Source organism: Strix uralensis, chromosome 13, assembly GCF_047716275.1.
Source record: "Strix uralensis isolate ZFMK-TIS-50842 chromosome 13, bStrUra1, whole genome shotgun sequence".
Lineage (NCBI taxonomy): Eukaryota > Metazoa > Chordata > Aves > Strigiformes > Strigidae > Strix > Strix uralensis.
The window spans coordinates 3,334,051-3,347,196 of NC_133984.1; the positions used below are offsets into that span (position 1 = coordinate 3,334,051).

The 13,146-nt window shown below is 38.0% G+C and overlaps 1 protein-coding gene across 5 annotated transcripts in view; it reads left to right on the forward strand.

Moving 5' to 3' along the window:
• The window catches only part of ZNF711 (zinc finger protein 711), a 44,987-nt gene that overhangs the window by 19,215 nt on the left and 12,626 nt on the right, over nucleotides 1–13,146 (forward strand). For 2 of the 5 annotated variants that reach the window (XM_074882913.1, XM_074882915.1), the window contains exons 5-12: nucleotides 1,136–1,282; nucleotides 1,883–2,020; nucleotides 3,424–3,471; nucleotides 4,053–4,196; nucleotides 4,668–7,840; nucleotides 8,233–8,342; nucleotides 9,271–11,244; nucleotides 12,409–12,477. In XM_074882913.1, the coding sequence (XP_074739014.1) occupies nucleotides 1,136–1,282; nucleotides 1,883–2,020; nucleotides 3,424–3,471; nucleotides 4,053–4,196; nucleotides 4,668–5,845 (1,655 nt within the window). In that variant the 3' untranslated portion in view covers nucleotides 5,846–7,840; nucleotides 8,233–8,342; nucleotides 9,271–11,244; nucleotides 12,409–12,477. The remainder of the gene's footprint in view (nucleotides 1–1,135; nucleotides 1,283–1,882; nucleotides 2,021–3,423; nucleotides 3,472–4,052; nucleotides 4,197–4,667; nucleotides 7,841–8,232; nucleotides 8,343–9,270; nucleotides 11,245–12,408; nucleotides 12,478–13,146) is intronic. The other 3 variants (XM_074882914.1, XM_074882912.1, XM_074882911.1) reach the window with 3 other exon arrangements.

The window sequence follows — 13,146 nt, forward strand, 5'->3', positions numbered from 1 at the left end:
CCAGTGACTTTAATATTATATCAGTTTTCATCAAGCTTGGGAATACTGAAAATCCACGTTTTGATTGCAGAGGGAGAGCTGCTTCTGTTTGGTTGGAAGAAGGATGTTTGGCAAAACCTCCTATTTACAGAACACTTACAGGGAGTGACGGATCAATGTATTTGATTTGGACTCAGCCTCCTAGCTGAGTATGTCTGATCAGGACCATACCTAGTAGCAAACAAGGACTCTTGGCGTACCAGGTGTTAGCTTGTTCTGCTGTAATCTGCAGCTTCTCTACTCCCTGTTCAGTCCCTGCAATGCACGGAAGGCAGGCACATCAATATTTATCTGCCACCTCTCTCTGACTCAAGCATCAATAGCAAGTTCCAGGTTGGAACTTGTTCTTTTGCCTCTGTTCAAGTAAGTCAGTGGGCCAAAGCCTCTTAGTCACCCGGAGAGGGGCCATATGGGCAGTTGTTCTCATTTTCTCCTTTCCAACCGTTACTCTTCAGATTGTGTTGTCTCCAGGGATTCTGCAGGCCCTTAACGTCTTTCTCTCTAGATAATATTCTTGTCGTTGAAGTAATTGACAGTAACGTTTGCTCTTTCATGGTTTTGAGAAGTGTGACCCCAGTATAAGTTACTACTCAGTCCCATGTAATGAGTCTGGGACATGAGTTAGAATCTTTGTAGGAAAAATTACCTAAGAATCAGGTTTTGCAAGGTAAGTAAGTAGGATCTGGGGAGAGGAAGAGGGATACGAATTCACTGTTCACATCTCAAGAGAGAATTTAAAGCCTGTGTTTGGGGCAAGTTAGAATTGCAGTCATTTTTATTAGTGAGCATGGGCAGGTGTGTGTTTCCAGTCGCACCTGAGTTGGCTGCTAGCACACATAAAAGGCTCTTGATCCTTCTTGTTTAGCGGTCGTCCAGTCTTGAATTTATCAGAACAAACTAAGAGATCTTTTTCCTTATCTGCTCCAAAGTATCAAACCTGCATGATTTTATGACAGACATAGATGTAAAAACATTTAATTGGAGTTTTACGAAACAGCTTTGTTGTAAATAAGAAAAAAATACTTAAATCTGAAATGTATCTTAACAGTGGCTTTGTTTACATTTACTTAATGTGTTTAACTTCTTTTTGTTAAAGGTGGAACAGAAATTGTCACAGAGAGTGACTTTCACAATGGACATTCTGTAGCTGGAGTAATTGAACAAGGAGGTGTTGGTAGAATGCAGCGAGAAAAAATGGTTTACATGGCTGTTAAGGACTCTTCTCAGGAAGATGAAGATATTAGTAAGCATAATAAGAAACATTTTTGTTTCTCATGCTGTTTTGTACAACAATATAAACATCATTCTCAAGGACTTTTTTAATTTTTCTGAAGGATTCTTCAGCCTGAAGTAGTAGAAAACTAAGCTCATCTTCCCTAAAAATAAAAAGCAGGCTATAATTATTTTAAAGTGATGTGGATAAATGCACTTTGTGCATACTGTATGCAATCATTTCATTATTTATATTAAATTTAACATGTCCATGGATGAAGTTCATGAGGTTAGTCAAATTTCTCATTTTTCTGTTTTCCTACTGTGAATTGCCTTATTTAATCAGCTTTCTGGCAAAGTGGCAAATAAATGTCATCAGTTACAAGTTTATAAGTTTATATATTTGAGTTTATGTTGGTATTTGGTTTGGATTTGTATTTATTGATATGTTTTCTCTCTTTAAGGAATGTCTGAATAAACAATGATCCCCTAAGGGAAGGGGTGGTTCTATATGTGAAAGGAAGGAAAGTAATTTATAACGGGTATCAGTCAGAGCGAGAGCAAATTAAATGAAGGAAAATTTAGGATGAGCAGAATAAAATTAAAGATTTATTCTTCTCCTTTAATCCAGGCTGTGCTGAAATAGCAGATGAAGTTTATATGGAAGTTATTGTAGGTGAAGAAGAAGCTACATCACTTCCCGACACACAGCTGGAAGACTCTGGCGTGAATAAAACTTTTGTCCCTGTTGCTTGGGCTGCTGCTTACGGTAGGAATCAGTGTGCTTATTTTCTGAAAATCCCTTCCATTTTTTTTTCCCTCATCTAGCTTCCAGAATCTCTGTACAAATGTGATGGTCTCTCACCTTTCCCAGGGGGTTTGGAAACAGCTCCTTCTGACCTTTTAGTGCCAGTGGAGTTAAGTGATTTGAAAAATTATTTTGACATCACTTGTGACCTTTTACACATAAGGTCCTTAGTTTTTTTGCTGTTCAATACGAAGAAAACAATTTCATTTTTACATTTGGTGGTTTTTTCCCCAATGCTGGCCTGTCAAACATTTACCAATTACTTTAGTTGATTGTCTTGCATATAATGAATGGATTGCTATATGTTGAGTTTTAAGACGTAGAAATGAAAGCTGTTAGGAGAATTTTTATACTGTTCTTGATTCCAGCTCAGATGTACAGAATGCGTGGTTTTTAACAGTTAAGTTGACTGCTGAAGATCTTGCAAAACTAAGAATAGCCTTAAGTATTTTACATTAGCTAGGAGGAAGGGGGAAAAACTTTTAAAAGGGAATAGTAGGAATAAAAGTGTAAACATGTTTCTAATAATTTAAGTTTATATGTCTGTTTTAAGCCTGTTGGTCCTTCAGGTTAGAAACGAAAAGAAAAAAGGTAATTTGTTCTCTTCCACCAGGCTTCAAACAGCAGAAGTGTCTTATCAGGATATATTGTGAATTCTGAATATTCTTTTATTTCATAATCTTTTCTCAGATTTTGGCATGTTAAATGTATATTAAGAGGGTATCAGCTCATCCATGGTTTACGTTCTAATTAAGTAAGCAAGTTAGTTAAAATTCATTGGTGTAATATTTCTGAGCACAGTAGTTGGGCTGATAAAGCGGTTTAGAACCACAGAGCCTTGGCAATAGCAGTAAACACTTGCAATCCAAAATGAGGAATATAATCTTAAGGTGTTAATTCTGTGTCTCCCAGAACTTTGTAGTGCCTCATATAGATGAGTGCTGAGCGGCTGGTAAGGGATAAGTGTTCCGCCTAGTTCTACTCCAGAAAGATAAAGTACTTTGATCTCAAGAACAAATGATGGATTTCAGATAACGTTGTTTCTGGATTGGTATCTGAGGTTATATATCAGGTTAAAGTTTGCAGAAACAATCATATTAATTATGAAAAGCAGGAAAGACAGTCAGCAGGGTAAGCATGCAAACACAGCTTTAGTGGATATTAACTATTCACAAAGATGTGATTTTTATTTCCTGGGGTTCATAATTACAAAATACTGAACTGATTGTGTACTGCACATCTCAGTTTGGATAGAGTTAAGCTGTTACTTCCTAGCTAGGTTAGTTTTCTCTTATTATCAGACTTTCAAAGCCATCATCTTTAAAAACAATTTTAATTTATGACTAAAATACCATTTTCTGCAGGAGATGAAAGAAGGCTACCCAGAAGATACGAAGATGGTCAAGCGGCAGGTAAGAGCATGTAACTGTGCTTGGTACAGCATTAAAACTAACTTGCTGTCTTTGAAAATACATAATTTTTGTGTCAGTTCTCCTAATCAGTGAATGCCAAAAATTATCCATAAAGTATATATTGAAGGACTCCACAGTCTTTCTCTGCTATTTTGAAATGAAAACAATTCTAGATGTGTTGTAGGCATTCAGAGGGGGTGGGGAAGTTGGGAGGATCTGCCAGGTTTTTTAATAGTTTTGTAGTCAGGAAAGAGATAATGTAGTTGTTAAGAAGTAAACCCAAGTTAAATAAAAGGAAACAACCAGCATAACTTACAAGAAATGAATGTCTTGAGAAGTATGAGAAGTCAAGGAATATATTTTAACATTAATCAATGTTTAAACAACTATATTCTTGACTTTTGCCAGGAAAGATAGACAGTGCTTTATATTGGCACTGTTCTTTTTTTGTATGTGTTCACTGTAGAGGAATGGGTAATATTTTTTAAAAAAAGTAAATATGCTGCTGTGCAATTCCAGTCATCAATCCCAAAGAAAAAAGTTGTTTAAGGTTTTTTATGGTGTCTAATTTTTGTTTCTAGGAAATAACTTGGATACACGATTAGAAAACAAAAACGGTAATGCAACACAATACCTGCAGATTTGTGATAGCATTAGCACTAATAGAGTGCTAAAACAAAAAACCAAGAAAAGGAGGAGAGGAGAGGCCAGGCAATGGCAAACAGGTAAACACTGTATGGTTATGCGTATTGTCATGGAGTGGCACTTACTCCTGTACTATTCCTTTTTTTGTTTTTCTTTCAAGCTGGTGCAGAAGTAAAAAATATAAATGATGATTTGCATATTTCCTGTGTCCTTCCCCCCTCCAATTCTGTGCATAGAAAATGTAGTAATTTTTGCTATTCAGAGTCAGTACACTTAGGACTGATGCAGTTCATGTGAATTTTGCAAGCTATTAAAAAGTAATCATGGATATATTCACTGCACATACAATATTACTGATCTGTTTAAGCAGTTTCTAAAACAAAACTATATAAACTATAGGTGCTGTGGATTGGTTGTTTTTAAACTACTGAACCATTCTCTGTCTGCTGCAAGTGTAAGTGCATGAATCTGAAGAGCAGTTGGCTGATTTAAAGCTTCTTAATCAGTAAATGTGTTTCCTTCATAACTTGTTTTTGTTTGTTCAAAAACAGCTGTTATAATAGGTCCTGATGGACAGCCCTTAACAGTTTACCCTTGTCATATTTGTGGGAAAAAATTTAAATCCAGAGGATTCTTGAAAAGGCATATGAAGAATCATCCAGATCATATGATTAAGAAGAAATACCAGTGTACAGACTGTGACTTTACAACTAACAAAAAAGTAAGTTTCCACAATCATCTGGAAAGCCATAAACTTATAAATAAAGTTGATAAAACCCATGAGTTTACAGAATATACAAGAAGATACAGAGAAGCAAGCCCGTTGAGCTCTAATAAACTAATACTGAGGGACAAGGAGCCTAAGCTACACAAGTGCAAATATTGTGACTATGAAACTGCAGAGCAGGGACTACTCAATAGACATCTGCTTGCAGTTCATAGTAAGAACTTCCCTCACGTCTGTGTGGAGTGTGGGAAAGGATTCCGTCACCCATCAGAGCTGAAAAAGCATATGAGGACCCACACTGGGGAAAAGCCATACCAGTGTCAGCACTGTGTCTTCAGGTGTGCTGATCAGTCCAATCTGAAAACTCACATCAAAACCAAACACGGCACTGATTTGCCTTTTAAATGTGAGCACTGTCCCCAGGCGTTTACAGATGAAAAAGAACTGCAGCAGCACACAGAATTATTTCAAGGGCATAAGACTCACCAGTGTCCACATTGTGACCATAAGAGCACCAATTCAAGTGACCTGAAGCGACACATTATTTCAGTTCACACAAAGGATTTTCCCCACAAATGTGAGGTATGTGAAAAAGGTTTCCATCGTCCATCTGAGCTCAAAAAGCATAGTGAAACCCATAAAGGTAAAAAGATACATCAGTGTAGACACTGTGACTTCAAAACATCAGATCCTTTTGTACTTAGTGGGCATATCCTCTCAGTTCACACCAAGGACCTGCCTTTTAAATGCAAAAGATGTAAAAGAGGATTTAGGCAGCAAAATGAACTTAAGAAGCACATGAAGACCCACAGTGGAAGAAAAGTTTATCAATGCCAGTATTGTGAATATAGCACTACGGATGCGTCGGGCTTTAAACGGCACGTAATATCAATACACACAAAAGACTATCCACATAGGTGTGAGTATTGCAAAAAGGGATTCCGTAGACCATCTGAAAAAAATCAGCATATAATGAGGCACCACAAAGAGGCCATAATGTAATATATGATCTCAAGAAGGAAGCAATTTAGAAACTGTGATATGATAATTGGGGAAAAAAAAAATCTCATGAACTGTTTCTCCTGGTTTCAAAGCTTGATATTAAATCATAACTTTACATTCTTTGTATTAAAAGTCTTAAAAAGTATTAGGGTTGACAGGGGATATCATAGCCCTATGATTGTTGCTTATCAGAACCTAAAGAGCACTATAGAATGCAGAAGGATGGATGAATGTCTTAAATTTGCAGAAAGATGGATGAATGTCTTCAAACTAATAGTATTACACATTGTTAAGCTATAGAAGACAAAACAAAGATGATTGTGTTATCCATTTTGTCAGTAACAGCGTTTGTCTCCAATATGAAAACAGTTCAGATATATGGTGGGGTTATTTACAAATTGTTTGCAAAGGCAACTGAGTCTTAACTTCTTGTGCAGTTTTGAAAGGAGAGTATTAGTCACTTGATCATAGCGTTTTTGAATCGTGCCTGGAAATTAAATTCCAGAACTGGTCAAACCAGGGGGGGTTGTCCCTTTTTTTTTTTTTTTTTAAAAAAAAAAAAATTCATTGGGAAACTTTTTTGTTTCCTTTATTAGTTTAGGTCCAACAAGTAATTTTTTTAATGGTTTTCAAAGCTGCTAACCTATTTTATTGCAGGATATGATGTTTAAAATATAGCATTATGTTATGATCTCAAAGGTGGTGTTCTGGTGCTAGGGTTAAAGATGTGTATGTATATAATTTCCCTTTTTTATCTGAAACTACAGTTGAATGTTGTTCAGTATGGCACATATAACAAAATTAACTTTGAATTTGACTTTTTTTTTTTAAAGGATAAAATGGATGCAGCTCATAGTGTTGTGACTCAACACTAATGTTTTTTCTCGCTACTTTAAAATCTTCTCTAAAAAGAATATTAAAAACAAAGTTGAAAAATGTAGGGTTTTTTTAATTAAAATTCAAAGTACTTAGAAGTTCTTTAGGGCATTGTTCTTAACAGGTATGACTATTATTGTCCTACCTCCTAATAGGAAATTTTCAATATAGACATAAAATTGCACCTTTTAATCAATTCTTTAAAAAAAATCTATACCATACTATAAACATGCATTTTCAATCTGTAAGAAAGTATATATGCAGTATTTAACCAGAAAAATATGCTGCCACTAGAGTTTGGAGGTGGATCTTCAGTTTACAGTGTATACATTTAAAATATGCATCCCTTTAAACAATGCTTTGTGTTAGCATGCTGCAAATCAAATGGCGCTTAATATAACAAGCTGGTCTAGGGCTATTTAATGAAAAACCTGTTCATAAATGTTATGCATATAATGTGTATTTTTTACTTTTTTAGTTGCTTCATGTTTGCACACAGCTGTTCACATGATAAATTGTAACTTCATGCTATATTGTGGCTTTGTGTTTCAGATAATGTTCATATTTTGTTTTTGCACCAGATGAGAATCAGTTCCTTGAGAATAAATTTTTTTTATATTTCTAAACTTCAGAAAGTTAAATTTGGGAAATCTCTTAGAAAAATACGTGTTTTATGTGGCTGTAAAAAATGATGTACACGCTGTAAAATAAGATTGTCACTGTTATGTGGGATTATTATTTCTAAATGTGTTACTCATCGTAACGGGCATACAATAAAACGCATCTCTTGCACTCCAAATTTTTTGGAGTTTGCTTTTCATTTATGGTGTTTAGGAAGGTCGCATGCTATGTAAATTTGCCTAATATTTTTAATTATACATTATTCATTAATTAAGATGTAATAACATTCCAAGTAAACAGGTTACTTGAGGTATATTTATCAGACTATTGAGGGGAGAATATTGGGATTTTATGTGACTAACCCTTTAAAGTTACAGGTAACGTATTTGTGCTTATTTCTAAAATAATACTGACATTCCTTTGACATTTTTCCTTTGACATTTTTTTCCTTTAAGTGAAGAGAACATAAAGCTTCTCACACATGTTGGGAAAAGCCAGGTAGGTTTTGTCTTTTTATCTGTAATAAGAACAGCTTGCAAAATGAAATACTAAAAATATTGCTATCTTAATTTCCCTCTCCTTTTAGAGTACTTGAATTACGACATCAGTAATAGATTAACAACTGTAAGCATATAATGTGATATTAAATGAACTTTTCATCAAGGATTTCCAACGGGCTTTTGTCCAGTGGGCTCGTAGGTTTTGCACTAAAAACCAGAAGTGATGCAGACATGAACCTATTCATGTGGGTTTTGTTTATACTACTTTTTTTTTATATGCCCAGCAATCAAAGGAGGAGGCTGTAGCATTCAAAAAAATCTTGGAGATTAAAGTTGTGGGGTTTTGACAAATTTAATGCTTTATTCCTGAATGTTGTATTGAATATATAGACTGAAGGAGTTTCTTCATAGCAGACTGAAGATGATCGTTCTGACTCTGTGACAAAGCACACATCCGTGCTGGCTCATTTTTCCACCCTGCAGAAGGACGCAATAATCAGGTACTTGAGTATTGTGAACATTTTCTGTAGCCAAATTTGTAGAAAGACTTAATCCCACATTGCCGAAGCGTCCATCACAGTTCATGGGGTACAGAACAGGATGTGGGGGCTAGAAATGACAGAAATTAGACTTTTGGAGAGCCAGCATTTTAGATAGTATATGAAATCTGGGCATAATGCATTTAAGCATTGCACTCAGATCATGTTTTGATACATGTTATTGTTAATTCTTGGTATTTACTGGTGAACTATATTAAAATTTACATCTTACAGTGTATGTTTGAAGTAGTGTTTCTTCCAAGGAATGCAGTGAAAGGCTTTGACCTTTACATACCTGATAGTTTAAAATTATGTACGTGGATTAATTCTTTCTGTGATGAACAGTTGTTCAGGTGGTTGCTTAGTTAAAGTCAGTGAGTGGTATCTACTGTTAAGAGCGTGGTACACTGTGGGGCATTGGTTTCGTTACCTAGATTTGCTATTGTGTATCATTTTTTCTTGCCCTAAAACCACATACCGTAAAGGGCACAAAATTTTTTTTTAACATATTTAATGATAGAAGGTAGATGATGGGTGCTGGATAAAAGTTTAATTCATTCACAGCTTCAGCATTATATTAATGAATGATTAATTTCTGTAACTTTGTATTACAGAAGTTGAAATTGGAGTTGAGGTTTAACAGTCTCTTAAGTCCACTTGATGACATTTCTTTTTAATTAGGGAAAAAAGTCATACTTTTGGAACATGAAAATCTGAGAGGAACATGTTTTTCAAGATGTGAGGGAGGGAATAGTGGTTGGAAAAAACACAACCTTGTCCCCTGTGAGGTCTCAAGATGAGTTGCCACTTTTCTTCGACTGGCTTACGCATTAGCATTTTGAACGTTTCTTTCTTTATATTAATTGTTTGTCTCCTCTTCTCTTGGCAGCGTATGGACAATGCAACCTAACTAAGAAGGACTGTGAAAACAAGGTCTCTCAAAGAGAGGAAAAGCCTCAAGACTTAACCCACACAGGTTAAGGTTAATGGTTTACTACCCGTATGTTAAATTTGAAACAGTTCAAAGAAGTAAGTTTGTCAGACTTTTTGCTTGAGCAGTGGTTTCAAAATTCAGTAGCTTATGTTACTGCTGGGTGAGCGTGTGCTGCAGCTCGGCCCTTTGCTGGTTCTGTCCAGTGCTGCTTAGAGTTGATTACTTGAGGCTGGACTTAACGTGTTGTTCTGCAGTTTGAAATTCCTGCCCGTGCTTCTGCTCCTTCTTCCAACACTGACATCTTTCTGTAGAGCTGTGGGTGTCAGAGCTTCCTATAACTGTCCAGCTGGATGGTGAATAGGCAAAGGAGGGGGGTGGAAGATGTTAAGAAGGCTCTGGTGGTTTAAAAAAGAAAAAAGTAATACTGGGATGGATGGATGGAAGGAGGAAAGAATCAACAAGGCCTGTGCGGTGTGTTGCAGGCAAGACATTGGGGCTGTGGAGGAGAGGGTGTAGAAGTTGGGGTTAGGGAAGGGGAGGGAAATAAAGGAATGTGCCTGCTAGATGAAGAGAAACCTGAGAGGAAGTGGTGTTAATGCCATGCTCTTACTTTGTGTATGTTTGAGTAATTTAGGATCTTTCTATATTTCTCTTGTGTATGTATTCATCCAAGAACACTCAGGTAGAACCTTGGTTTTTTCCTCTTTTTTACGTCCTACAGCCGTGTTTCCCCAGTAACTGAAATTCTGTATTAAAGCAAGCAGTTGGCTCGTATTCTTGACAGAAGGTTTTACTAGAAAGTAGCATTTTAAATCTTCACCTGAATCCTCAGCAGTTCGAGGCACAGTTCCTAGATTCTTTTCAGTACATTTTCCCAGTAAATATTTAAGAGAATTCATGATGGCTGTTGTATTGTTACCATGGAGGTGTCATGATTTAAAAAATGCTTCATGTCAAATCACAGTAAAATTTGTATCTCAGTACTTCCACAGATCCCTGCTCTGTATAGTCTGTACTTCTGCCCTGCCTGGCTCCCTCCCCTGAGCTGGCAGCAAACCGCCTTCGGTTCCCCTAACAGATGAAGCCTTTAGGATGGGATGAAGTGCTCTCCAGGCAGGACCTGCTTACTCATTTTCAAAGCAGATGAGCTCCTACGTGGTGGTAGGAAGCAGGTGAAAGAGAGACTCTACCACGTGTAAGCCTTGCAAGTGTTTTGACTCCAGTGTTGAATTGAATGATAACAGCTGGTGGTACTGTATTTCATTACTTGTCCTGAACACTGGGAATGGTCTCCCATCACTGCGGTGAAGTTGCACAATCTCTGTTCTTTTAGAGGTGCTCTTTAGTAGATGTGATCATCTTTCACGCATACACGCCTTCCTTGTCTTGCTTTTGCCCTATTTTCAGAAAGGGCTTTGAGCTTTGCTGTGAAAACAGTCCTGGCTTGTCAGAATTCTTACCAATCGGCCCCTCAGCAGTGCGAGCTGACAGGGTGCGTGACCTTCCCCAGCACTGGTGATGGGGTGTCGCGCCACAGTGCCAGGAGTAGGGAAGGTGCCGTGTGCTGTGGGGCTGGTCACTGCTGGGAGCACAACACCGAGGAGGTCCAGCTGTTTTTGATGTGTTTGGATTTCTCCTCTGCCCACTCCTGCGGTGCTGTACGTGATGTACAAACACATCATGGTTGCTTGAGCAAGCAGAGAGTTTCACAAACATGGAAGGGTAGCTCTAAAATGTCAGATTCGTTTACTGTGGTTTTTAATTTGAATGACAGACTTCGGAACTCCTAAAAGCCAGGAGTGCTTAAAAGTGATTCATGTCTTGATCATCTGTATTTTTCTTTCTTCAGGTTTCAGATGCCCACAATTAAAGGTAATGAAATTGAGAAAAAATACGGAAGAACGCCAGCAGAGTGCTCTCAAGGTCAAGGTGAGTTACCTTGATGTGCTATTCAACGTCTACGTCCACTCTTCAGGCAGAATGCTAGAGATGTCAGTAACTTCTGAACCAGGGCTCTCTGGCTTTTATTTTACAGCTGAGGCAGAGAAACTGTTCCCACATACTGAGTTGTGTGGAAGAGTCAGTAGTAGAAAGCAGAAGCCAGTTCTCTCCTGCTCTTCAGTGCAAGAACAAGAAAGGCCATGTGCTGTCAGATCTGCTCAGGCAGTGAGGCTTTGTTTAGTAACTGTTGATAAAGACAGTCAAACGGGGCAGTATGGATATTGTTGTAAATACATGAAGTAAATGCTGTCTTTGATTTTTCTGGTTTGTTCCTGAAAAAATGTAGAAGGCTTAGTGGACCTACCTGAAATTGAGGTGAAAAGCTAACTAATGTGTACTGTTTATAATTAGGGCAATAACTAGCATTTACAGAGATGAGTGGATGAGAAAAATGTGTTTTGTAAACTGCAGCAGAAATAATGTTAGGTAAATTGGGTTCTGCTCAACAGAAAAGAGGCAATAGCCAAGATTACAGCAAATAACATGTACTTTTATAATAAAAAGTACTAAATTTGCTTTTGAAGAAGTCTGATTTGAAAACAAAACCAGCCCCAAATGGCCATTATGTTTCATTTACTAGCTTTTTGACTAGTATCTATTGCTTCATGTTATCTGTGAGTAAAATGTGGTGCTACAGCCATCAGCGCTGCGGCATTTACAGTGTACAGAAGTCTTAAAATACTCTTACCAAGCCTTAGAGCAGCTGATCCTTGCTACACAACACGCTATTGACACCTGTCTTTCCCAATTGGCAAACGGGTTTTTAAATACGATGTCCGTTACCCATCTCTTCAAGTACGGGGAACAATCAGGTGTTTCCAGCTTTACCATCACACCAGCTGTACATGCAGAACAGTTCATTTGCCTGATCTTGGCCTTTGTTGTGAAATTCCACCCCCGGCCCAACAGCTGGGGCCCGTTTCTGTCCTGTAAGGCTGGTCAGTGCCTGCGCTACGCTCTTGCATGGTCCCAACTCTTAGTGAAACGCTGGTCAGTGCTGCTGGGTGGTCAGTGAATGCACCCTCCCACCCTTGCAGTGGCTGCAGAGCACATGGTGTCCCTGTTAATAACTCATGTTCCTGCTCTTCGTAGCTTCTTCTGAGCGGTTTGTGTGACGCTTCTGATGAGTCAAGCCCAGCTGAGATGGTGGCAAAGAGCACAGTAAGTCAGCACATCAGTTTGCGTCTCCTTCCGTCGGGGTAACTGCATGGTTATGCACAGGTAACGGTGTGATGGCATCAAACAAGTGCCACATTCCTCCTCTTTCATTTGTTTTTATCATTTAGGTCGCCAAAGGTGAAAAGTCATTAGATGACAGTGTAACTAACATTATTTATTGGGACAGAATACACTGACAGTGTTCTGTGTCAGTAGCATGTTAACTGTGTGTGTATGTACCTTCTCTCTAACTGCTGCACACAAACGAGTGGGTTATTTTAGAATCTATTACTGATTTCAGAGGGGCAAGGCACTCCTCATTCAAACAAGGATATTTAATTTTTAACTAACGAAAACCTCTTTCTGTAGTGCTAGGCTAAAGTCATTGTTGTGTGATGGTGCAGACTCTTGCCTGGCTTCTGCAGGCCCATCTGGGGTGGCTACACGTGCTGGGAGCAGGTTTTACACTTGTCCCTTTCTCCCCGTTATGAAGAGCATGAGCTTGTCTCTGACATCGCAGCATTAACCGCGTGCAGGGCTGGCAGCAGGAGCAAGGAAACATGACTCCGTTAGTTGTAAAGATGCATTTAGAGGAACGAGTTGTCTAAAGAAAGGCAGTATCACACCACCTGAAACACCCCCCTCCAGCCTATCACGTAGACACGAGCTGTT